This window comes from Ranitomeya imitator, chromosome 4 (assembly GCF_032444005.1).
Source record: "Ranitomeya imitator isolate aRanImi1 chromosome 4, aRanImi1.pri, whole genome shotgun sequence".
NCBI lineage: Eukaryota > Metazoa > Chordata > Amphibia > Anura > Dendrobatidae > Ranitomeya > Ranitomeya imitator.
The window spans coordinates 513,204,843-513,232,738 of record NC_091285.1 but is presented as its reverse complement, the minus strand read 5'-3'; the positions used below and the strand labels follow the sequence as shown (position 1 = coordinate 513,232,738).

Below are 27,896 nucleotides of genomic sequence, written 5' to 3'. Positions count from 1 at the left end.
TTTTTATTATTATTATTTTTAACATTAGATCTTTTTACTATTGATGTCGCATAGGCAGCATCAATAGTAAAAAGTTGGTCACACAGGGTTGATAGCAGCGTTAACGGAGTGCGTTACACCGCGTCATAGTGCGGTCCGTTAACGTTGCCATTAACCCTGTGTGAGCGCTGACTGGAGGGGAGTATGGAGCGGGCACTGACGGCAGGGTAATAAGGAGCGGCCATTTTGCCGCCGGACTGTGCCCGTTGCTGATTGGTCGTGGCTGTTTTGCCGAGACCAATCAGCGACTTTGGATTTCCGTGACAGACAGACAGAAGGACAGACAGACAGAAAGATGGAAGTGACCCTTAGACAATTATATAGTAGATAATTTCAGTTGTTTCACACTTTTTTGTTAAGTATATAATTCCACATGTGTTAATTCATAGTTTTGATGCCTTCAGTGTGAATGTACAGTTTTCATAGTCATGAAAATACAGAAAAATCTTTAAATGAGAAGGTGTGTCCAAACTTTTGCTCTGTACTGTATAGGACGCGGTTATTCCGCACAGTTCGATGACACATGCGGAATCACCTGCGTTCAAAGCCGGAAGCGCTTTCGACGGAGAGGACATGTGCTGTGTCCAAAGCGCTGCCGGTTTCTGCCTGTGGAAACATACCCTTATGATTTTTAAAGTGCTTTTTCAGGTGGGTTCCAGAGTCTAAAAAAGATTTTTTGCTCATACCCTTAGATTGCATTATTTAGCAGCTAGCTTACAAAAACTGATGATCAATAGTAAAGGTTAGTTTACATTGCACAATGGTCACTGTTAAGCTGGAGTCACACATAACGATATCGTTAACGATATTGTTGCAACGTCACGCTTTTGGTGACGTAGCAACGATCCCGCTAACGATCTCGTTATGTGTGACAGCGACCAATGATCAGGCCCCTGCTGGGAGATCGTTGGTCGTTGGGGAATGATCAGGACAATTTTTTGGTCGCTGATCACCCACTTGTAAAAGTTAAAAAAAAAAACAGTACATACTCACATTCTGATGTCTGTCATGTCCCCTGGCGTCCACAGGGTTAAAACTGCTTTCGGCAGGAGCGCTCTTAATGTGTCAGCGCCGGCCGTAAAGCAGAGCACAGTGGTGACGTCACCGCTGTTACTGCCGGCGCTGACACAGAAAGTGCAGGGAAGCTCTCGGCAGCAGCGCGTGCATTAGCATTAGCATTGGTAAGTCGTTTAGTGTGAAGGTACTTTTAAATGACCGACCCATCTTCAAATATGCGCTGATTGATCTGGAATAGGTATTCAGTGCATAAAGGCTGCCATTGTTCTCAGTAGCACAAATCCTTTTTATTCAGGACTATGCACTATTGAGAACACTGATTTTTTTTTTTTATGCAGCATAAAAAATTATTTCACCTAACAAATGAGCGCTCCGTGCTGCTGTTAAAAACTGGTGAAGTATATCGTGGAACAGCTGTGTTGGTGCACAAGATAGGTTCCCCAAACCAGTAAGTATATAATAAATAATTTGGCACTCAACTTATATAGGGTTGTTGCTTTGAAAGAGATATTTTTATTGCAGTCCAAAATAAACGTTTCGGTCAAAAGGAGCCCGTCTTCAGTAAACTGCATTTAAACATTACAAAAAAAGAACAATGTAAGAAAACACAAACGTGTATACAAAAAAGGTTCCAATAGCAAACATAACAATAATAGCAAAGTGAATCTCATATCAACTAGGTGCATGGTGGTGGAAGTGAGGGTAGGAGAAATGCGGAAGAGGGAATAGATTACATACCCGACTGCTCTTGTGGTATATCAAGTAGATAACACAGTACATCAATGTAGGTCCATGTATGTGGGGGCTAAACCAGAAAGACCTCTCGGGAGAGTGATCTTCCTAAAAAAAAATAAGAGTAAGCTTCGGTGGTAGGTACATAGATAAGGTGTCGTAAACAAGTGTATGAATGATGACGGTATACTAACCAGGTGTAACATTACGTCTAGTAGGTCAACAAGGTATAGGGCTTCAAATTAGTAATGAGATAGTAGCTGTAATAAAGTATATAAACCATGTCAGTCCTAATGTAAGGAGTGTATATGGTGTTGAAGAGATGGAGATAATACCTCACCTAATGTCAGTCACTTGGCTTTAACAGAACCAAAGAGATATACGGACCAGAACTAGAAACATTCGCATTCAGCTTAGAAAGGGTTGCGAGCCACATTCAGCACTGAGAGAGGGTCGCGAGCCACATCCAGCTCCCGCCCCCTTCAAAGTAGTGTCAACCAAAGCCCCCATTACAGGTATAATGATAACCAAAGCTTTTGCACAGAAATCACTCCAAAGCAGTAAACTGAGATCCATGGGTTTCCACAATACCACCTTTCAGTATTCTCCCATCAAGGACTCTCAACACACTGTCACATCCAGCTTTGAGCACCTCCTCTAACAGGTAGTACCATCTTCTAGTGTACCTTACCTAAAACATCTCTAAACACCTAAACCAGTAAATGTGCATCCAGATCTGCACTTCTGTGCAGGGCTTCTCACAAAATTCACCATTTTGAGATGTGCTCTTCATACCAGTTTGCTAGACATTGAGCTAATGCACCAAGCTGGCAGACAGTCGCTAGCCACAATTCATGGGACCGCGAGCCACATGTGGCTCCCGAGCTACAGGTTGGGGACCCCTGCTCTAAGGACCTGAAATTTGAGCTGTGATACGTTGTGTCCTTTGGAAATGAAGTGAAAAGGGATCAAATGTTTCTCGACTTGTGACACCACATTTGTAGTATATTCAATCAAATGCCCCTGCGGTCTCCTTTACATTTGGGAAACCACCCAGTCTTATCAAAGACCGTATCTCCAAACACAAGTCGACTATCCGTTGCAAAAACATGTTATTGCCGCCCCCGTTTTTATTGCCATATTTTTATACCCTTTTATTGTAAGCACTGTACCTTTTTGTATTAAAGCACAAAACTTTTAACAAGTTGAACCTTGCATGTTCTAAAGAATCCATAGCCTTAAAGTATGCGAGTCTTATGATTGGCAGACAGTAGTAGTAATATTTCCGGGACTCATCGCCCGTGTGTTCGGTGAGTGGTGGCAGCGTGTATGAGCGGGTGTGTGATTTATGCTCCCATTACAGCATAGGACAGAGGTTGAATGCTGGGAGATAGATTAACCCTTGCAGGCGTAACCCCAAGTCGCACGTGATACACACACAAAACAAATATAAATGAATATCTATAGATAGATATACGAGTAATGATAATCAATACTAAACACAATGAATATAGTAAAAAAATTAATTTATTTTTCTACATAGTCTCCTAACAAGTCTATACATTTAGTCCATCTCTTTTCTAAACTTAGAATTCCCTTCGAAAAAAATTCTTGATCTTGACCCTCAAAAAAATCCCCAACAGCGGTTATCACGTCGCTATTGTCGTCAAATTTCTTGCCCCGGAGGTGTTCCTTGAGCCGAGGAAAGAGAAAGAAGTCACTGGGGGCTAGATCTGGTGAATAGGGGGGGTGTTCCACCAGTTCAAAGCCCGCTTCTTGAATGGTAGCCATGGCAACAGCAGCTTTGTGAGCCGGCGCGTTATCTTGGTGAAACAACACTCCAGCCCGCAGTTTGCCGTGCCTTTTCTCCTTGATAGCCTCCCGCAATCTTCTTATTTGTTCTGCGTAGTAGGAGCCCGTAATAGTGGCTCCCTTCTCCAAATAGTCCACCATAATAATTCCTTCAGCGTCCCAAAAAACGGACGCCATAACCTTCCCTGCTGAGCTTGACACTTTGAATTTCTTCGGCGTTGGTTCGTCGGCTCATTTCCACGTCATCGATTGTTGTTTAGTTTCGGGATCAAAGTGGTGGATCCAGGTCTCGTCCATGGTCAAAAAACGTGACAAATTTTCCTTGTCTGCTTGGAACTTTTCGAGATTTGCTATTGAAATGTCAACTCGTTTCTTCTTTTGTTCGTCGGTTAACATTTTTGGCACCCAACGCGCGGAGACCTTTCTCATATGCAATTCTTTTGCAAGGATTCTTTGAATACTGCCATATGAGATCCCTGTGACCTCAGCTACATGCCTGATAGTCACTCTTCGATATGCCAATACAACTTCTTCAACTTTTTTCACATTTTCTTCATTGAGGGATGTGGATGGGCGTCCTTCACGATGTTCATCTTCCGTCGATGTTCTTCCCAGCTTAAATTCCTTGGCCCAGCGTGCAACTGTGGAATATGGAGGAGAAGAGTCCCCCAATGTTTCCACCAAGTCGCTGTGTATGTCTTTGGTAGTCATTTTTTTCAAGCAGAGGTATTTGATGACAGCTCTGAGCTCGTTTTTTTCCATTTTGATGTTCACTCCTCGGCAGTTCATATTCAAATGAATGTAGTTCCCGGGAATCGTGGTCTATTTAAGTGATATTTTTTTTTTCCTGGACTAGTGGGTACCTAAGAGAGAAGAAAACATTTTATTTTAATTTCTGTGTGCAATAGAAATAACCGATTATCATTACTTTTGGATCGCCCCTCGTATAATACCAAGCCCGATGTTAAGCAATGAACATAATGAAATGGTCCATAAAGATTTAAATAATAACACACACACAAAATCTGCATTAGGTCGGGTCACACTTGCGAGAAACTCGCACAAGTCTCGCACCTCAGTACCCTGCACTGCCGCCGGCACTCGGACTGGAGTGTTCAGCTGCATAGACGTACATGTTCCAAGTGCCAGCGGCAGTGCCTGGTATTGAGGTGTGAGACTCGAGTGAGTTTCTTGCAAGTGTGAATCCAGCCTTAAACGCAATATCTGTTAAATTAAAAAAAAGGGTTAAAAAATAGCAGATCTGCACTGTCCCATAATATAAAATTGATCTAAGTGCTATCTAATTAATCATCGGATAGAGTTCATCAGAGTTATACGCATGAGCGAGCCCTAACAAACATTAGTGTTGCATGCACTTGCTGCCTGTTTCTTTCACAGATCCATTCACTTGATTGGGCAATTTTGATCCATCAAGTAGGACATCTTGTGGTTTTTGTTTTACAGATCATTAATTTGCATAGTTCATATGTGAAAGGACCCTAAGGCTATATTCACACTTAGCGGTTTTTACCGCGGAACCGCCGCGATTTTGATGCTGCGGGTCCGCAGCAGTTTCCATAGCGTTTACAGTAACATGTAAACCCTATGGAAACCGCAAACCGCTGTGCACATGCTGCGGGAAAAACCGCGCGGGAACGCAGCGGTTTACAACCCGCAGCATGTCACTTCTTTGTGCAGAATCGCTGCGATTCTGCACCCATAGGAATACATTGAACCGCTTACTTCCCGCATGGGGCTGTGCCCACGTTGCGGGAAGTAAGCGGATAATGTGCGGGTGGTACCCGGGGTGGAGGAGAGGAGACTCTCCTCCAGGCCCTGGGAACCATATTTGGGGTTAAAAAATAAAAAATCTGATTTTACTCACCCTCTGATGTCCGGAGCTCCTGGGCGCTGCACGCGGCCGTCCGGTCAGAGTTGCTGTGCGACCAGGACCTGCGGTGACGTCGCGGTCACATGACCGTGACGTCACGAAGGGTCCTTCTCCCACAGCATCTTTGGAACCGGACCGCCGGGTGCAGCGCCCAGGAGATCCGGACATCAGAGGGTGAGTATAACCAATTTTTATTATTTTTAACATTACTATTGATGCTGCATATTGCTGCATATGCAGCATCAATAGTATAGGCGGAAACCCGCAGCGGAAAACGCGGAACAAACCGCGATAAATCTGCAGGGAGAACCGCAGTTGTTTTGCCCTGCAGATTTATCAAATCCGCTGCGGGAGAACCCGCAGGGACCCGACGCAAGGTGTGAACATAGCCTAAGAATGTACGTGTCATGGTGATTCATTGAAAGTAACGGAAAGCACATTTATGACAAAAAATGAATGTGTGAATGAGGATTAAGTAGTGAAACACAATTTAAACCTAGGCTCTTACAGATACTTCTCTTCTTGATTTCCCTACTCTCTAACTCCTTAACGCTCCCTCAAAGTTTGTGATGATATTAATGGGAATCTGTCACCCCCTGGAATGTATATAACCTATTACTATGGGCATGCAGGTAATAGAATGGTTAAAATAGTCTTACATGTATGCCTCATAGCTACAGTCTAGTTGTTGAGAAATTGCATTTTAATTTATTTAATATCTAACGCTATCTCTGTCCCAATCTCCTCTCTCTCTTGCTACAGAACCCCCACTGCATTCGGCCTTGTTGAGCACTCAGACCAAATTTGTGTTCTAGCTGGTTGCAAGCTAGGCTCAGTCTGAGTTTCTAGAAGGAAACAGTCACTGTGGCTTGCACTAGCCCCTTCCACTATGGGCTGATCCCAAACATTAACTCTAACTGTACCGACTCGCTGTTGCTGGGCAGAACTCTGCTTCCTCACAGTGCAGTGCAGAACATTACAATACACCACCATTACTATTCACATTACATTTCTCTATCACAATAACGCATTACACTACACTTTACATTATAACAATAACATTGAGGGGGAGCAGGGCAATGTGTCCATCTCTTTACACTTCCACCCTCTTTGCTTCAACCTGATCTTCTTACCATTACTTGACAGTTCTTTAATTTCCTTGAAAAGTTAACCCCATTTTTATTTTATTCTGAGTGGCTGACACTTGCTGTGTACATATATACTATGGAATTTGGTATGATGATGTGACACCTTAAATTATTTTACAATTCAATTTGCAAGATATGAAACATGAATAAGTAAACACTTTACCGTATTATTATTTACAGATTGATGAATTGCCAGAAGGAGCAGTGAAACCACCTGCAAATAAATTTCCAATCTTCTTCTTTGGCACCCATGAAACGTAAGTTTGTACTTATTTCTGATAGTTTGCTTGTAAGATATATTGTAATATTTTATATTGATTTTGGAAAAATTGCAATAAGAAAAAAGATTAAGATGTGTGAATACACTTGTAGGCAGAGTAATAAGTTCACCATATTTAGCCAAATTTATAAACCAGGCTTACAATTTTAGATACTGCTTGCTCAATTGATTATACATGTTAGATAAAAGTGAACCATTCATGTAAAAAAAACGCCATTGATCTGCAGATATGGGGCTTATCTGCAGTAAAAAGACCAAATGTAATAACCTGTACCAGATGTTGCAGCCCCTTGGGGCCGGTGTGTAGTACAAACAGTATAGCATTAGATAGAAGGGTACTTGTAGGTAGACATTGCTGTGATGTAGTAGGGCAGGAGAGTCACAGGGATCTGGAGTATAGTGGTGCAGGATTACAGCTGATCTCCAACTGAGTGAAAGCATCAGACAAAGATAAAATCGAGACATCCAGTGTGCATCATGAGTGAGGGATATCCTGTAACATGAGAAGAATAAAGCAGCATATAAATGGAGGAACATAATGGATTGTGTATGGAAGCAAGGAGAGAAAGACAAGAAAGAAACGCTGAGGGAAAAGCGACAGCTGTTACTGTATGGCATGGTCTGCCAGAGCGCTAACCTGATATAAGAGCAGGCGGCACCCTGACATCACTTCCAATTCACAAACATGAATACCGTAGATGCTTGGCCAGCGGTTGGCAGGATGCTGACCGCATACAGGGACACCCATGAGAATGGACACATGGGGTGTAAGGTGCACACAGTGTAGTGAGAAGGAGGGCTTATACAAATAACGAGGCTGTGGAATATGGCAAATACATAGGACATACAGGTAACATAGTAACATAGTAACATAGTTAGTAAGGCCGAAAAAAGACATTTGTCCATCCAGTTCAGCCTATATTCCATCATAATAAATCCCCAGATTTACGTCCTTCTACAGAACCTAATAATTGTATGATACAATATTGTTCTGCTCCAGGAAGACATCCAGGCCTCTCTTGAACCCCTCGACTGAGTTCACCATCACCACCTCCTCAGGCAAGCAATTCCAGATTCTCACTGCCCTAACAGTAAAGAATCCTCTTCTATGTTGGTGGAAAAACCTTCTCTCCTCCAGACGCAAAGAATGCCCCCTTGTGCCCGTCACCTTCCTTGGTATAAACAAATCCTCAGCGAGATATTTGTATTGTCCCCTTATATACTTATACATGGTTATTAGATCGCCCCTCAGTCGTCTTTTTTCGAGACTAAATAATCCTAATTTCGCTAATCTATCTAGGTATTGTAGTTCTCCCATCCCCTTTATTAATTTTGTTGCCCTCCTTTGTACTCTCTCTAGTTCCATTATATCCTTCCTGAGCACCGGTGCCCAAAACTGGACACAGTACTCCATGTGCGGTCTAACTAGGGATTTGTACAGAGGCAGTATAATGCTCTCATCATGTGTATCCAGACCTCTTTTAATGCACCCCATGATCATGTTTGCCTTGGCAGCTGCTGCCTGGCACTGGCTGCTCCAGGTAAGTTTATCATTAACTAGGATCCCCAAGTCCTTCTCCCTGTCAGATTTACCCAGTGGTTTCCCGTTCAGTGTGTAATGGTGATATTGATTCCTTCTTCCCATGTGTATAACCTTACATTTATCATTGTTAAACCTCATCTGCCACCTTTCAGCCCAAGTTTCCAACCTATCCAGATCCATCTGTAGCAGAATACTATCTTCTCTAGTATTAACTGCTTTACATAGTTTTGTATCATCTGCAAATATCGATATTTTACTGAGTAAACCTTCTACCAGATCATTAATGAATATGTTGAAGAGAACAGGTCCCAATACCGACCCCTGCGGTACCCCCACTGGTCACAGCGACCCAGTTAGAGACTATACCATTTATAACCACCCTCTGCTTTCTATCACTAAGCCAGTTACTAACCCATTTACACACATTTTCCCCCAGACCAAGCATTCTCATTTTGTGAACCAACCTCTTGTGCGGCACGGTATCAAACGCTTTGGAAAAATCGAGATATACCACGTCCAATGACTCACCGTGGTCCAGCCTATAGCTTACCTCTTCATAGGTGTATATACATTGTTAATATGAGAACCAATGGGTAACGTATGACACTATATACCTATATAGAGGCACTCGTTGGATGTGTTGGTGAGGCACATAAGAAAATCCTTCTGAAGTATAGCTTTGACTTACGCTGCTGATCTAGCGTAAATGCACCCTTAGCCTTGACTTAACATAAGCAAATTACGGTATATACCATAATTACTGAAAATTATAAATAGGTTGTATCTAAGACATGAAATAGTATCTAAGGATGAGTTAAAGGGGTTGACCACTACTTGGACTATCCCCTTTCTGTCACCATATTATAAAATAATAATACTTTTATTTACCTCCCATGGGGCCATTCATCCACAAGATTGTACACTGGGATTTATACTCTTCTGTTACACTAGAAAATTGGGATCAGGAATGCTTGGTGTTTCACCATTATATATGGTGGCTGCTATATTTATAAATTATTGGTGAATTATTGATATAGATATATATATATATATATATATATATATACATATATATATATATATATCCAAGGTAAATGAATTATATACTTCATGGTAAGAAATATAAAGTGACAAGTATATATAGAGCCCAATCCAGGAAATACGTACATATACGTACGTATAGTTTGTACGTATTTCCTGGATTGGGCTCTATATATACTTGGCACTTTATATTTCTTACCATGAAGTATATAATTCATTTACCTTGGTTGCACAAGCACTTTATATTGCTATACAGGATCTATGTACATCTTATTATAAAATGTCTTGCATTACCATTGATCCATTTACAGGGAACCTGTCAGCAGGATTGTGCACAGTAACCTACACACAGTGTCAGGCCGGCACCGTTACACTGATTAGAATGATACCTTGGTTATTGAAATTCGTCTTGTGGTTGTGGTGTAATCTTTATTTTCAGTTTAGAGTTAATGATATGCCCGTGCCCTGGGTCGGCCTGTGAGGGGTCTTCATGTGGTGCTCTGATTAAATATTCATAGAGCAGACTGCTGACAGGTCACTATTCGCTCACTGACTTGCCCCTTAATTTGCATAATGAATATCTGTACATACTGCAGGCTGGTGCTCTGCACCATAATCGCATGTTTAATGTCCCAAGAATAAATGTGGTTGATGTTGTTCAGATAGAAAAAAAAGAGTCAATTTTAAAAATGGCGCCTGCGTGGTCGCAGCTATCGGTGTATATAGGTGATCCGATAGCTGCTACTGCGCATGCGCCAGCTGCGCCGTGATGTTGGAGAAGAAAAAAAATTCCTCCTCCAAGATGGTGCCGCACGCACTTGCGCAGTAGCAGCTTTCTTTATTTTCCCGTTTTTTTCACTGCATGCTCTTTTCTTAATCCTTGGACCTTGTGCCTCCTGTATGGACACGGCACTTTGGTGTCGCTTTCCCCTTCTCCCTTAAGTGAATAATAATTTTTGGTCTTTTACTTATCATTTTTTTATGAATTGTTCTAATAAATATTGTTATTTTATTTTATATGCTCCTTTGTCCAATCTCTCTTTGGGTTACTAAGACATGAAATAGAACATCAGGATGAGTTAAAGGGGTTGTCCACTACTCGGACAATACCTTTTCTATCACCATGTTCTAAAATAATACCACTTCTATTCACCTCTGGAGCAGGGCACCTTTTTCAGCTTTGTTGGCACTGGCACTCTTTGGGCTCCTTTCAGCCAATCAGTGGCCACTTCACTCTCCTCTAGACGTAACTGTTATCAGGAGGGAGTGAGCGCTGTTGCTGCTCTGTCACTTCCTCCAGATGTCTGATTGGTCTGAAGGAAGGGACAGCAACGGATGTGAGTATAGGTGGTATTATTTGGACTACCCCTTTTAAGATGTTGGTCAAGGTTTTAATACAACTGCAGAGTAACCATGGAGAAATTAAGTCTTGTGCCCACAAGACAGGTGTTGGATAATGCAGAAAAAAAGTTTAGGAATTACATGTTTTATGGTGTCATTATCTCTTTAAGACATTTTCCTTATTTTAGTGCATTTCTGGGACCCAAAGATCTGTTTCCCTACAAGGAATTTAAAGACAAGTTTGGAAAGTCAAACAAGCGGAAAGGATTCAATGAAGGATTGTGGGAAATAGAAAATAACCCCGGAGTCAAATTTACTGGATACCAGGTATTCAGACAGGACAATAATGTATAGAAAATTCTGCAAGTCAAAATAACCACTGAGACCTTAGTTTACAGAATATCTACAGTTGTGACAAAAAGTTTTGAGACTGAGACATATTTTGGTTTGTTGCTTCATTGTTTTTAGATCTGGTAGTCAGATGTTTCTACGGTTGCTGGAGTACAATTATAAACAATTCATAAGTTTTAACACTTTTATTGACAAATACATCAAGTTTATGCAAGAACTCAACATTTAGAGTATTGTCACTTATTTTTCAAGACGTCTGCCATTTGTTTTCCTCTGCATTTTGAGGATTGGTCATAAGTTCTCAATAGGATTGAGAGCCGGGACACTTCCTGGCCATGTACCCAAAATGTCAATTTTTTGTTCACCAGGCCACTTAGTTATCACTTTTGCATTGTGACATTGTCTCCATCATCTTAGAAAAAGCATTGTTTATTTTAAATTATTCCTGAATCGTTTAGAAAAGTTGATATTGGTGAAGTTTTAGATACCATTCTATATTTCTGGCAGTGTTCTTAGGCAAAATTGTGAATGAGCCCACTCCCTTGAACGAAAAGGAAATCGACACATGAATGGTCTCAGTATAGTTTACTTTTGGCATGATTCATGGTAGCGCTCACTTTTTCTTTTCTGGTCATTCTTTCAGATGTCCCAGTCTGATCAGAGAAAATACCGTATTTTTCGGACTATAAGACGCACCTTTTTCCCAAATTTTTTTTTGGGGAAAAAGGGGGTACGTCGTATAGTCGGAATATACTTACAAATGCTGTGGCAGCGGTGCTCTGTGCTGGGGCGGCGCTCTGTGCTGGGGCAGCAGCGGTGCTCTGTGCTGGGGCGGCGGCGCTCTGCCGGCATTTTGTCAAAGTCCAGAGGCCCCATTGCTGCAATGCAGTGGCCTCCAGGAAAATAGCCGCTGGGGGCGGCGCATGCTCAAATTCAGATCTCAGCAATGGCGCAGGGAAGGAGCACCATTTGACTATTTGAATGCAGAATTGGCTGAAATTTAGAGCGGATGCCATGTTGCATTTGGAGATGCCCCAGATATGCCTAAAAAATGGAAATCTCTCACAAGTGACCCCATTTTGGAAACTAAACCTCTCAAGGAACTTATCTAGATGTGTGGTGAGCAACTTCAACCCACAGGTGCTTCACCGAAGTTTAGAACCTAGAGCCGTGAAAATAAAAAAAATCACATTTTTTTTCACAGAAATGATCTCTTAGTCCAATTTTTTTTACTGTTCAAAAGGGTAACAGGACAAATTAGAACCCAAAAATTGTTGTGCAAGCTCTCCTGAGTACGCTGATGCCCCATATGTGGAGAGAAAACACTGTTTGGGTGCACGGAAGGGATGGAGCACTGTTTGACTTTTTGAATGCAAAATTGACTGGAATTCAGAGCGCCATGTTGCATTTGGAGAGCCCCTGATGTAGTGCGTTTCTACTGTTGAGGCACAAGTGACGACATTTTGGAAACTAGACCCCCAAAGGAATGTATAAAAAAATGTGTGGCGAGCATCTTGAACCCCCTGGTCCTTCACAGAAAATCATAATGTTGAGTTCTGAAAATAAAAAATATATATTTTTTACCCAAAAATAATCTTTTATCCCCAGATTTTTTTTATTTTCGCAAGGGTAACAAGATAAAATGAACCCTCAAAATGTGTTGTGTAATTTCTCCTGAGTATGCTGATAACCCATATGTGGCGGAAAACCACTGTTTGGGCACATTGCAAGGCTCAGAAGGGAAGGACTGATGTTTTGGAATGCAGACTTTGATGTAATGGTCTATGGGCGTCATGTCGCGTTTGAATAGACCCAGATGTGCCTAAGCCGTGGAAAACCCCCACAAGTGGCCCTATATAGGAATTGATCTGGTGTCCTGGTGTGTGAAGTTTATAATGAAGTGGCATACGTAAATTGTCTAGAGGGCATCAGGTTGGAATCAGGTTGGCATAAGTTATGTGAGTTCTGTAGTGTACGTCAGGTTTTCATAAGTTAGTTGTGTTGTGTACGTCAGAAATTAATTTAGTAGTCCATGGATGTGGTACAGTAAGTCATTTTTTATACACAGGCCAGGTTTGTCGTGGCAGGTGTCGCATTGATAAGTGGTGTTCTTGTATATCCCCCTTCTGTAACACACTTGGCAACACTTTTGTGACCTTCCTTTTTTTGTGGTTTGAGGGATGTCCCCAGGGAAATGTTGGCCTGGCACGATATGAGCACCTTCTGTTTCGGAAGTACTGGGGCCCTCTCCTTCGTGGTCTCCAATGACTAGGGCCTTGATTACTACCTCCTGGAACTGAAGGTACGTCGTACTTGTCTGGCCTGCACATCCTGATGGCTCAAAAGCGTTGTATATTTCCATCTGTACAGTGTGCACAGCCAACTTCTTGTACCACACCTTTGCTTTTTCTCATCGCACTGTACGGCTGGAGAACTTGATTACATAGTAACATAGTAACATAGTTAGTAAGGCCGAAAAAAGACATTTGTCCATCCAGTTCAGCCTATATTCCATCATAATAAATACCCAGATCTACGTCCTTCTACAGAACCTAATAATTGTATGATACAATATTGTTCTGCTCCAGGAAGACATCCAGGCCTCTCTTGAACCCCTCGACTGAGTTCGCCATCACCACCTCCTCAGGCAAGCAATTCCAGATTCTCACTGCCCTAACAGTAAAGAATCCTCTTCTATGTTGGTGGAAAAACCTTCTCTCCTCCAGACGCAAAGAATGCCCCCTTGTGCCCGTCACCTTCCTTGGTATAAACAGATTCTCAGCGAGATATTTGTATTGTCCCCTTATATACTTATACATGGTTATTAGATCGCCCCTCAGTCGTCTTTTTTCTAGACTAAATAATCCTAATTTCGCTAATCTATCTGGGTATTGTAGTTCTCCCATCCCCTTTATTAATTTTGTTGCCCTCCTTTGTACTCTCTCTAGTTCCATTATATCCTTCCTGAGCACCGGTGCCCAAAACTGGACACAGTACTCCATGTGCGGTCTAACTAGGGATTTGTACAGAGGCAGTATAATGCTCTCATCATGTGTATCCAGACCTCTTTTAATGCACCCCATGATCCTGTTTGCCTTGGCAGCTGCTGCCTGGCACTGGCTGCTCCAGGTAAGTTTATCATTAACTAGGATCCCCAAGTCCTTCTCCCTGTCAGATTTACCCAGTGGTTTCCCGTTCAGTGTGTAATGGTGATATTGATTCCCTCTTCCCATGTGTATAACCTTACATTTATCATTGTTAAACCTCATCTGCCACCTTTCAGCCCAAGTTTCCAACTTATCCAGATCCATCTGTAGCAGAATACTATCTTCTCTTGTATTAACTGCTTTACATAGTTTTGTATCATCTGCAAATATCGATATTTTACTGTGTAAACCTTCTACCAGATCATTAATGAATATGTTGAAGAGAACAGGTCCCAATACTGACCCCTGCGGTACCCCACTGGTCACAGCGACCCAGTTAGAGACTATACCATTTATAACCACCCTCTGCTTTCTATCACTAAGCCAGTTACTAACCCATTTACACACATTTTCCCCCAGACCAAGCATTCTCATTTTGTGTACCAACCTCTTGTGCGGCACGGTATCAAACGCTTTGGAAAAATCGAGATATACCACGTCCAATGACTCACCGTGGTCCAGTCTATAGCTTACCTCTTCATAAAAACTGATTAGATTGGTTTGACAGGAGCGATTTCTCATAAACCCATGCTGATATGGAGTTAAACAGTTATTCTCATTGAGATAATCCAGAATAACATCCCTCAGAAACCCTTCAAATATTTTACCAACAATAGAGGTTAGACTTACTGGCCTATAATTTCCAGGTTCACTTTTAGAGCCCTTTTTGAATATTGGCACCACATTTGCTATGCGCCAATCCTGCGGAACAGACCCTGTCTCTATAGAGTCCCTAAAAATAAGAAATAATGGTTTATCTATTACATTACTTAGTTCTCTTAGTACTCGTGGGTGTATGCCATCCGGACCCGGAGATTTATCTATTTTAATCTTATTTAGCCGGTTTCGCACCTCTTCTTGGGTTAGATTGGTGACCCTTAATATAGGGTTTTCATTGTTTCTTGGGATTTCACCTAGCATTTCATTTTCCACCGTGAATACCGTGGAGAAGAAGGTGTTTAATATGTTAGCTTTTTCCTCGTCATCTACAACCATTCTTTCCTCACTATTTTTTAAGGGGCCTACATTTTCAGTTTTTATTCTTTTACTATTGATATAGTTGAAGAACAGTTTGGGATTAGTTTTACTCTCCTTAGCAATGTGCTTCTCTGTTTCCTTTTTGGCAGCTTTAATTAGTTTTTTAGATAAAGTATTTTTCTCCCTATAGTTTTTTAGAGCTTCAATGGTGCCATCCTGCTTTAATAGTGCAAATGCTTTCTTTTTACTGTTAATTGCCTGTCTTACTTCTTTGTTTAGCCACATTGGGTTTTTCCTATTTCTAGTCCTTTTATTCCCACAAGGTATAAACCGCTTACACTGCCTATTTAGGATGTTCTTAAACATTTCCCATTTATTATCTGTATTCTCATTTCTGAGGATATTGTCCCAGTCTACCAGATTAAGGGCATCTCTAAGCTGTTCAAACTTTGCCTTCCTAAAGTTCAATGTTTTTGTGACTCCCTGACAAGTCCCCCTAGTGAAAGACAGGTGAAACTGCACAATATTGTGGTCGCTATTTCCTAAATGCCCAACCACCTGCAGATTTGTTATTCTGTCAGGTCTATTAGATAGTATTAGGTCTAAAAGTGCTGCTCCTCTGGTTGGATTCTGCACCAATTGTGAAAGATAATTTTTCTTGGTTATTAGCAGAAACCTGTTGCCTTTATGGGTTTCACAGGTTTCTGTTTCCCAGTTAATATCCGGGTAGTTAAAGTCCCCCATAACCAGGACCTCATTATGGGTTGCAGCTTCATCTATCTGCTTTAGAAGTAGACTTTCCATGCTTTCTGTTATATTTGGGGGTTTGTAACAGACCCCAATGAGAATTTTGTTACCATTTTTCCCTCCATGAATTTCAACCCATATGGACTCGACATCCTCATTCCCTTCGCTAATATCCTCCCTTAAAGTGGACTTTAGACAAGACTTTACATAGAGACAAACCCCTCCTCCTCTCCGATTTTTACGATCCTTTCTAAACAGACTGTAACCCTGTAAGTTAACTGCCCAGTCATAGCTTTCATCTAACCATGTCTCGGTTATTCCCACTATGTCAAAGTTACCTGTAGATATTTCTGCTTCTAGTTCTTCCATCTTGTTTGTCAGGCTTCTGGCGTTTGCGAGCATGCAGTTTAGAGGATTTTGTTTTGTTCCAATCTCGTCACTGTGGATTGTTTTAGAAATGTTCTTACCTCCCTTCTGAGTATGTTTTCCTGGGTCGTCTTTGTTCGAGTCTAATGTTTTTCTTCCCGTCCCCTCTTCTTCTAGTTTAACGCCCTCCTGATGAGTGTAGCGAGTCTTCTGGCGAATGTGTGTTTCCCAGGTTTGTTGAGGTGTAGTCCGTCTCTGGCGAGGAGTCCATCATACCAGTAATTCACACCGTGGTCCAGGAATCCAAATCCTTGTTGTCTGCACCATCGTCTTAGCCAGTTGTTTGCATCAAGGATCCTGTTCCATCTCCTGGTGCCATGCCCGTCTACTGGAAGGATAGAAGAAAAAACTACCTGTGCATCCAGTTCCTTTACTTTCTTCCCCAACTCTTCAAAGTCCTTGCAGATTGTCGGTAGGTCCTTCCTTGCCGTGTCATTGGTGCCAACATGTATCAGAAGAAATGGGTGGACGTCCTTGGAGCTGAAGAGCTTTGGTATCCTATCGGTCACATCCTTGATCATCGCACCTGGAAGGCAGCATACTTCTCTTGCAGTTATGTCCGGTCTGCAGATGGCTGCTTCTGTGCCTCTCAGTAGTGAGTCTCCCACCACCACCACTCTTCGTTGCTTCTTGGCTGTACTTTTTGCTGTCACTTGTTGCTGTGTGCCCTTTTCTTTTTTGCTTGCTGGTATTGCTTCATTCTTAGGTGTGCCATCTTCATCCTCTACAAAGATTTGATATCGGTTCTTCAGTTGTGTGGTTGGTGATTTCTCCATGGTCTTCTTGCTTCTTTTGGTCACATGCTTCCACTCATCTGCTTTTGGAGGTTCTCTGACACTTTTTGCACCTTCTGTGACCAGTAGAGATGCTTCTGTTCTGTCTAGAAAGTCTTCATTCTCTTTGATGAGTTTCAAAGTTGCTATTCTTTCTTCCAGACCCCGCACCTTTTCTTCTAAAAGAGCCACTAGTCTACACTTCAGACAGGTGAAATTTAATTCTTCTTCTGGTCGATCTGTGAACATGTAGCACATGCTGCAGCTCACCATGTAGGTTGTCACATCTGCCATGTTGCTCCTAGATCCTGCTGACTTGCTGTGTGTTTTCCTTCTTGTGTAATCTACTCAGCCAAGCTCTCTTGCAATAATGTCCTTCAGGAAAAAATTCGCGCGCCGTAAGGCGCGCGGTTTGGTGATGCTTTCGAAGCAGCTGGTCCCGGCTGTACCCAACGATCTTCTAGCTTAGAGATATCATCTCCCCCATGTACTTATTGTACCCCAGTACACAGTTTTATTTGTGGACCTGTGTAGATGTACCTCTTACAGTGCTAGGGATGCTGCCATCACAATGTATGGTGGTCAAGAAAAGGATATCCCTCTTGTCCTTGTACTTGACCACCAGCATGTTGTTGCTACATAGGGGGGCCTCTCGGATTTTTGTGGACATGATGTCCCTTTGGGGCACGTAGACCTCAGCAAACTTGTTCCTGACGTGTTCAATGACCGGCCAAACTTTGAAAACACGGTCAAAGTTGGGGTCATCTCATGCATTATTACTTTAATGAAAGAATTTGTGGATGGCCTCAAAACATTTACAGTTCATGGCCATTCGGAACAGTGGAGTGTCATACAAAACCAGGGCTGTGGAGTCGGTAAGACAAACCTCCGACTCCAACTCTGACTCCTTAATTTCCAGGACACCGACTCCAACTCCGACTCCCTCATACATGGCTCATGTGATAAATTTACTGTAGTAAAATGGTAACATCAGGCTTTTAATCTTTATTATGATACAATAATCAAGCCATTTAGATAGAACATAAAATATATTTATTGGAATACAACTTTAGAACAACATTTTTTTTTGCATATTTATAATTTATTATACACTCTGCAGTAAGTGGAGAAAAAAACAGTTTTCAACAAGAACGTACTGAATAGCATTTGTGCAGGCTATGAATTTGTTCTGAGAAATAGTATCGCCTCCATCAGATCCTCCTTTATAGATTACCTCAAAGCTGACCTAATTATTTTATGGCTAGAGAACAACCTTTCTACCCTAACTTGGGTTGGTGGCAAACCAGTAACCACATGGGCAACATCTCTAACAATTTCAGGACATAAAGGAATTGCCTCGTGCACAGTCAGTGTTGATGAACAATTGAACTCTTCTACTTCTTTGAGAGCAAGTGAAACATTTTGCTGAGATATGGTCAATCTGTTTTCTATGGGAGTGGAATCTTTTTCCCTGCCACAACGCTTTGCCTGTGTAACAACCCTGCCGGCATCACAGCATGGCCTTCCATCCCCCACCTGCCTGATACATCAACTCACTCACCCCGTGCCATGCTGTGAGTTCTGTCTGCTGCCGGCTCCATGCCGTGTGCCTCATGGCTGCTTGCTCTGTGTACACGTCCTGGCTGTGTGCATAGGGGGGCGGCGCTGGCAAATCCAGATTCTTATTGAGACTGTGTGCACCTCCCTAAGGTGTCCCTGGCCAATTGCCAAGAGGCCTCTGATACTTAAGCCGTCCTCACCCATTGGAGGACGCCTGAGCAAACTATTTCCCTCAGTTAGTATTTGCTACTGAGCTGCCAGGTCGTGTTCTATCTCTGTCTCTGAGGGCTGCAATACGCAGGCCTTTATCTGTGTTCTGTTTGTGAATCCGTGTCCGTTCCTGTCTGTACTCTGGCCTATGTCCGTTCCTGTTCTTTGTTTGCTTGCCAGTCCCACTCTGATGTGTGTACCTCTGTGTTCCCTCTCTGCTCTGCTTGCCACTACCAGTGGCTCTGCACCTCTCTGCTCTGCTCGCCACAACCTGTGGCTCTGTGCTTCTCCGCTCTGCTCACCACAACCTGTGGCTCTGCGCCTTCTGGTTCTTGGCTCCGCCTCCAGCGGCTTCGCTCTTGGCACCGCTTCCTTCTCTGCTCTTAGCTTCACCTCCTCTGCATTTAGCTCTGCCTCCTCCTTCTCTGCTCTTGGCTCCACCTCCTTCCTTCTCTGCTCTTAGCTCTGCCTTCTCCTTCTCTGCTCTTAGATCCGCATCCTTCTTCTCTGCTCTTGGCTCCACCTCCTCTGGTTCTGTTGTGCATCCGCTCTTGCAGTCTTGCTTTATCTCCATTCAGCAACTTGCCGGACAGGTCCCTACCTGTTTCCTTATATTCACCAGTTCGAACCGGTCCCTACCTGTTTCCATATACCCTCCAGTCTGAACAGGTTCTTACCTGTTTCCATACACCCGCCTGTATACCAGTTCCTACCTGTCCTACCAGAGTATCAGCCCTGTCCGTCTGTCTGCCAGAGTGCCAGCCGTGCCCGCCTGCCTGCCAGTGTTGGTCGTGCTGTCTGTCCGCCAGTGTCTCTGCTGTACCCGTTCGCCTGCCAGCTTCAGAGCCCTGCCTGCCTGCCTGTGTCCTGTCCCCCGGTGGGATCAGCAGCCACAGCCAGACACCACCCTGGAGTGGTACCTGGTAGCTACCTGCCGCACAAGTCTGACCTCACCATCAGAGGCTCCAGCGAACACCTAGGAAGCTACTTAGTTACGCCCCTTCCAGGGTAGTCTGGTCAGTGGTCCAGTGGATGCCCCATTACAGCCTGCTCCATGTCATCCAAATACTGGTTGAAAACAAACTCCTCATCTGATGAGGATGAAGGAACGGCAGCAGCAGCACTGGCAGCACCTGAGTCCTCTTGCTCTTGGCCGTCCTGTATCCTACTCATCCTAACTGCTACCTCAAACAGAGCTTCTTTTCCTTTAGCAAGCTGTTGATCATCCAGCAATATACGATGACTCGGGTCCACAAAAACAGCTGCCAGAAGAATTTTATTTTCTAATAGCAGTGTCTCTCTCCATTTCATTGAAGCAGCATTGCCATCTGCAATTAAACCTCTTTGGGACAGGCAAAACAACAAGTTCTTCCTTTATAAAAATGCCAGGACTTAAATCTTCAGCTTGTAACTTTTTTGTCACTGTAAATGGGTGATGAAGCAATTCCTTCAATTCTGCCACCTGTGTCCATTGACCTTCTTGTAGTGTTACCTGAGGGTTGGCCGTATCTACAAGGAAGGGTTTCAGCTCAAACAATCGCTCAATCATTAAATAGGTGCTGCCCCACCGAGTGGCTTGATCCACAATTATCCCTTTTCCAGCACATCTCTTCAAGATGGAATCAATTTTGGGGTTCTGGCAGCAGTAGCCAATTTCCTCACTTTGCTAATCAGAATTCCAGCATGTCCCTCTTGCAGACTATCTCTTATTGCCAGCTGCAGCATGTGCACAACAAAGTACATGTGATAAATAGGAAAGAGGTGTAAAGCAGCTCCAACAAGATCATCTAATTGTAAAGAATAATTTTGATGTTCTTCTGTAGTAATATCTGTTTGTTCCTCCGTTATGGGAACAGGACAGTGGCCTCCCATCTCCAACATACTGAATGTGAAATGTTGTTTTAGCTGCTGTTTACCTTCATTATTCTCATTCATCAGTGTAATTGTACTTATCATATTTGAAGCATTATCAGTTACAGTAGCAAGAACCTGTTCTTTTTTTTAGCTCGTAATCTTGCAGAACTTTTTCCACTAAGGTCTGGAGAAACTGGCTGCTGTGATGAGCTTTAGTATCTTTTACTGCCAGTGTCTTAGTAACAATTTTTTTGTTGTCACAAGCATATCGAACGTTGATAGCAAAATAGTTCACTCTGTGACGTGTGCAGGCATCCATTTTAAGAAATACAAAGCATCTCTTGAGAGTCTTTTTAAGATCTTCCTTTTGGTTAAGGGCTTCTTCAATCACTAATTTTCTAATAATTTCTCTTTCCAGAGAAACACCAAGTTTGTGAGCCATTTCTCCATTAAGAGCTGTAAAAGCTGGTCGTGCAAATAATGGTACACAGTCCTTCACAACAAGCTCGATGAGCTGTCTTTTAAACACATCTGCTGTCATTGTTACAGTAACTTTGTCAGTTACAAAATTATATCTTGTAACTGATGTTTGAGACGCTCTTTCCTCCTTCTTTGACTGGCGGAAAGTGTTGGTCTCTGGTTTCTTCGTGCTGCTGTGATCTTTTTCAGTCACAGCTTTTTAAATTTCTGAGTGGCAGCGTTGTAAATGTTTTTTCAGATTATTATTATTATTATTATTTATTTTTATAGCGCCATTTATTCCATGGCGCTTTACATGTGAGGAGGGGTATACATAAGAAAAACAAGTACAATAATCTTGAACAATACAAGTCACAACTGGTACAGGACGAGAGAGGACCCTACCCGCGAGGGCTCACAATCTATAAGGGATGGGTGAGGATACAGAAGGTGAGGATAGAGCTGGTCGTGCAGTGGTTTGGTCGATCGGTGGTTACTGCAGGTTGTAGGCTTGCTGGAAGAGGTAGGTCTTCAGGTTCTTTTTGAAGGTTTCGATGGTAGGTGAGAGTCTATGTTGTGGTAGAAAGTTCCAGAGTAGGGGTGATGCGCGAGAGAAATCTTGTATGCGATTGTGGGAAGAGGAGATAAGAGGGGAGTAGAGAAGGAGATCTTGTGAGGATCGGAGGTTGCGTAAAGGAAAGTACCGGGAGACGAGGTCACAGATGTATGGAGGAGACAGGTTGTGGATGGCTTTGTATGTCATGGTTAGGCTTTTGTACTGGAGTCTCTGGGTAATGGGGAGCCAGTGAAGGGATTGACAGAGGGGAGAGGCCGAGGAATAGCGGGGGACAGGTGGATTAGTCGGGCAGCAGAGTTTAGAATAGATTGGAGGGGTGCGAGAGTGTTCGAGGGGAGGCCACAGAGCAGGAGGTTACAGTAATCTTGGCGGGAGATGATGAGGGCATGGACTAGGGTTTTTGTAGATTCTTAGTTTAGGAATGTACGGATCTGTTAAATATTTTTGAGTTGAAGGCGGCAGGAAGTGGAAAGGGCTTGAAGGAGAGATCAGTGTCAAGGATTACCCCGAGACAGAGAGCTTGTGGGACTGGGGAGAGTGGGCAGCCGTTTACTGTAATGGATAGGTTCGTTGGGGGGGTCGCGTGAGATGGAGGAAAGACAATGAATTCTGTTTTGTCCATGTTAAGTTTTAGAAATCTAGCGGAGAAGAAGGATGAAATAGCGGATAGACATTGAGGGATTCTGGTTAGTAGGGTGGTGATATCTGGTCCAGAGATGTAGATCTGTGTGTCATCAGCATAGAGATGATACTGAAAACCGTGAGATTCTATGAGCTGGCTGTCCCAGGCCAAAAGTGTAAATGGAGAAGAGCAGGGGCCCTAGAACTGAACCTTTTGGGACTCCCGACAGATGGGGGGCGAGGTGAGGAGGTGGTGTGTGAATGGGAGATACTAAATGTTCGGTCAGTTAGGTATGACGAGATCCAGGATAGGGCCAGGTCTGTGATGCCAAGGGATGAGAGGGTCTGTAGTAATAGGGAATGGTCCACTGTGTCAAAGGCAGAAGACAGGTCCAGGAGGAGGAGGATAGAGTAGTGTTGCTTGCTCTTGGCTGTTAATAGGTCATTGGTGACCTTAGTTAGGGTAGATTGGAAGCTCTTGAAGGAGCATTTTTACCACTTCCTGAGTATGCACTGATTTTGGCATCACAGCATTTGTTTTCATCTAGGTCACTTATACACTGACATACAGAATGTTTATCATCTTGAGTCACTGTGAAATGCTCAAATACAGCTGACTTCATAAGATGCTTCATAGACATTTTGTAATTATGTAAATTCGCTCTCAAAATAATTTTGTCCTGTGAAAAAAATAAAGTATATTATAATTCTTGCAAGAATAGGGAATCATGCAGTGTATAATTTGGGATAGAAATAAAACAAAACAATCTTTGCATAAATCAGTAGTGCAAATGATAAGTATAAAGTTTGTAAAATGTGTTAGATGGCTTTACTCTGAACTTTCAATGTCAAGGCTTGTCTCAGCAGGGTACAGCTCACTAAATGCTTCACATCATATTTCTTCACAGTCTGTTAAGAGTTGAGGAGGAAGGGAGCATGTTTGTGCTAAATCACATTCCAGAACACACACAAACATATATGTCCTCATCTGTCCTGTTACTGTGTTTCTGAATTTGAGATGTTAGAAAACAGTTTTTTCCCCTTAGATTCTATATATAGTGTATATAAGTCATCAGAGCAGCTAATTTCTTCAAACATGAGCTAAGATGAAAAACAAACTAAAACATCAAGCATAGAGACAACATATACTGGACTATTGATTTTATGCACAGTTTATTGAAAGTTTAGATATGCTTTAGGAAGTACTTACCTTCTTTAATCCTGCTCTCCTGTTCAGTCCAGAAATTCTGAGATGAATGTATGCTTTCCTGCCCTGTGTGTTTATTTTTTCTCCTTATTTGTAGAGGTGGAGCTTCACTACTTATCATGAACATAAACTGCAGCACAGATTCATCTCAGCTAAAAGTTTAGACCTTAGATGAGGAATAGGACATGCATTTATAGGACATTTCATAACTTTCCCAAATTCTTATGAAAAAAATATTCCCCACAAACTGCATTGAACTACTGTACCCGATTATATATTTTAGGAGTTGGTCCATTTTATACTGACTCCGACTCCACCAAAATGGGCTCTGACTCCATGACTCCGACTCCACAGCCCTGTAAAATGTCAACACTCCAATATTGCAAAAGTTCTGGCTTCTTCACTAAGCTCATGTGAAACACCAGGCCCCAAAACGTGATAATTTCTACTGCATCTACAGGACTCGAGTTAGAAAATGATGAAGAGCATTTTTGTGACAAAAATTGCTGGACGTACAAATTTGTCTGAGTGCCACCATGAGGTTTACAAAATCCTCAGAGAAAAAGACAAAAGTCAGTTTCTTTGAGGCTGGTGGTGTCAATTTTGATTCCTGGTTGCGCCACAAAAATCAAGACTCTGTGGCTCATAATCTTCAGGGGGTGAGATCCATATGGGGTCAGTAACAGTGGTTCAGTTTCAGTCAAGCACTGGTTCAGTTGCTGTCCTGGGGCGTCTGCGTGGCGGTTTGGTATCAGAAGAGATGATGAAAGAGAGGATGAAAAATAATGAAAAGTTACACTTTTCTCACTGTCAGTGTCGAAGGCAAGGAAAACGTATGCTTCTGACAGTGACACTAACTAAATTCAATAATAATTAACGTGTTAGACGACAATTACTACAGTATATTTTTATTGTCCCTAATCTAAATTATTATTTTTTTGTTTCTCTTTACTGACACTAACCCTAACTCAATTCAGTAAAAAATACTGTGTTGGTAATGGGGGTGTCTTACAGATACCTCTCCATTACCAACCCCGGGCATGATTTTTGACATCACCCCCAACTACCGTTACCCTGATTGCCACTGCACCAGGGCAATGTGGAAGAGTCCGGCAAAGCAGCAGAATTGGAGCATCTAATGCGATGCGCCCATTCTGGGGCAACTGCGAACTTGTATTTTTATGTTAAAAAGGGCTCAATATCCAGGACCTTCCCAGCCTGATAATATAAGCCCACAGCTGTCTGCTTTACCATTGCTGGTTATCAAAAATAGGGGGGACTCAATTGTTATTTATAGGTTAAATAAGCCTAATCACCCTTTAGTGCCTATGAAAGACCCTAAAGGGTGCAAGTTTGTTATGTTCAGGGGGCTTGTGAAATTGTATATCTACATGACATCTAGCTATTCATTTTATTTATTACGGTAAGATGGCTCTTTCTGTGAATTTGCTGTAAATGGCTGTTTCCTTTTGAGATGTGTGCTTACATCTCGGACGGTCTGTGTGCAGTCCAATTTTTTTCTCTCGCCCATTGAGTCGTATTGGCAAGTCTTGGCTGAGTCATGCATCCACTCGCAGAATGCTGCCGAAAGAGCTGAGGAAAACATTGCCGGTGAACACTGCCTCATTGACTAACATTGGTCAGAGTGCAATTCAGTGTTTTCTTACAATGCGCTCGTCTGATTTATATGCTCCTGTGAGAGAACCCTTAAGTTTACTTGCAGTTGAAAAATAGCAAAATGGTAAATCGTAAAAAGAAATCTAAGTTTATCAAGAATACTTATTTCTGTTTTCACAGATGCATCTGAAGGTGAGCACTACAAACTACTGAAATAATACAAGACTGTACAATGAAGAAAGGACCTTTTACTGTAAAGGAAGTTTTTACATTACGATTAAGTAGGTGCAAGTGGGAACATGCTCAAAAACAGGTCTGCCAGCAGCTCTTAGAGTGGAAATCCACCATCACTGCCTATTTCCAAATGACCCTTCGGACAGTTGAACATATCTTTACTACAGCTGCACCACATGGGCCTCTAGCGGCACAAAAGAACCATTCCTAGAAAATCTTAGAACTCCTACAGTAATATAGGCTCAGTTCTTGAGAAATGGGGCTATCAATCTAAGCGTTGTACTTATAATTCAGAGACAAATCTTAGTCATACAGTATTACAGGCACAGTCACATGAAAAAAAAACTTTTTATTTTTATCTTGGGTCCTGTTGACCAAGAATGAATTTATCTGTGCATTGCAGATTCTTTTCAGATCTTTTCGTCTTTCAACTCTCAGTATTTTAGATTTTCATAAGCTGAAATACTATTATTATTATTATAGCGCCATTTATTCCATGGCGCTTTACATGTGAGGAGGGGTATACATATTAAAAACAGGTACAATAATCTTGAACAATACAAGCCACAACTGGTACAGGAGGAGAGAGGACCCTGCCCGCGAGGGCTCACAATCTACAAGGGATGGGTGAGGATACAGTAGGTGAGGATAGAGCTGGTCGTGCAGAGGTTTGGTCGATCGGTGGTTGCTGCAGGTTGTAGGCTTGTCGGAAGAGGTGGGTCTTCAGGTTCTTTTTGAAGGTTTCGATGGTAGGTTAGAGTCTGCTATGTTGTGGTAGAGAGTTCCAGAGTAGGGGTGATCCGCGAGAAAAATCTTGTATTCGATTGTGGGAAGAGGAGATAAGAGGGGAGTAGAGAAGGAGATCTTGTGAGGATCGGAGGTTGCGTGCAGGAAAGTACCGGGAGACGAGGTCACAGATGTATGAAGGAGATAGGTTGTGGATGGCTTTGTATGTCATGGTTAGGCTTTTGTACTGGAGTCTCTGGGTAATGGGGAGCCAGTGAAGGGATTGACAGAGGGGAGAGGCCAGGGAATAGCAGGGGGACAGGTGGATTAGTCGGGCAGCTGAGTTTAGAATAGATTGGAGGGGTGCGAGAGAGTGTTCGAGGGGAGGCCACAGAGCAGGAGGTTACAGTAGTCGAGGCGGGAGATGATGAGGGCATGGGCTAGGGTTTTTGCAGATTCTTGGTTTAGGAATGTACTAATACAACAAGTTTCTGCAAGTGTTGTACTCCTTATGTTAAATCATTTTCAGCTAGTAAACTGGCCTTATTCTCCCCTTTTCTATCACTTGACACCAAAGAATCCGTATTCTCCTGGTATTATGCTTATTTATTTATTGACTATTTTTTTTTTATTTGTCTAGGCAATTCAACAGCAGAGCTCTTCAGAAACTGAAGGAGAAGGAGGAAATGCTGCAGATGGCAGTAGTGAAGAAGAAGGGGATCAGGTGGAAGAGGATGGAAAAGGCAAAAGGAAGAATGAGAAAGCGGGCTCCAAGAGAAAGAAGTCATACACTTCAAAGGTGAAATGATCTAAAGTGATAATTCTTTTCTATTTTTTTACCCTTCACACTAATTGTTTAAACTTTTCTAACTTTAAATTGTTACTGCATGTGGTTAAGTATTCCAGCCAATGTCTAATCCAGTGAGTTTAAGAAAATATTGTTATTTTTGTGGGTCCTACTGTAGAGAAAGACAGCAGTATGCCACAGATAAGGCTTATTCACACCACCGTATTTTCAGACCGAGTGCAATTATTTAAAAACAGATTACACTCTAACCAGTGTACCGTATTTTTTGGATTATAACAAGCACTTTTATCCCCCAAATTTGGGGAGGAAATGGGGTGTGTCTTATAATGCGGATATAACTTACCAGTACCGTTGCTGCAGACCACAGATGAGGGAGTGTTCGGCGCTGCTGTGGGTGTCTCCGGTGCTGAGCGAGATCTCATCTCCCGAGATCTTGGTGCTGAGATCTCCATCTGTGCATGCACCGCCTCCCGACACCCATTTTCCCGGAGTCCAGAGCACTGGAAACCATGGAACTTTCACAAAATGTCGGCAGAGGCCCCCGCAGCAGGGCCGGACACCCCCGCAGCAGCCGCGGACACACCTGCAGCAGCGCGCCGCACATTGGAACACTCCCTCATCCCAGCCTACGGCCTGCATTATTGTCCCAATTTTGCCTCCTCCAGCAGCAACCCTGGGACACCGCTTCACCACAGCCA

General features: G+C 42.6%; 1 protein-coding gene across 1 annotated transcript in view; it reads left to right on the top strand.

The window, feature by feature from the left end:
- HDGFL3 (HDGF like 3) overlaps window positions 1-27,896 on the top strand; it is a 146,893-nt gene that overhangs the window by 63,625 nt on the left and 55,372 nt on the right. Inside the window, exons 2-5 of the mRNA XM_069766094.1 lie at window positions 6,820-6,896; window positions 11,033-11,171; window positions 25,611-25,622; window positions 27,031-27,189. Coding sequence (XP_069622195.1) covers window positions 6,820-6,896; window positions 11,033-11,171; window positions 25,611-25,622; window positions 27,031-27,189 — 387 coding nt within the window. The remainder of the gene's footprint in view (window positions 1-6,819; window positions 6,897-11,032; window positions 11,172-25,610; window positions 25,623-27,030; window positions 27,190-27,896) is intronic.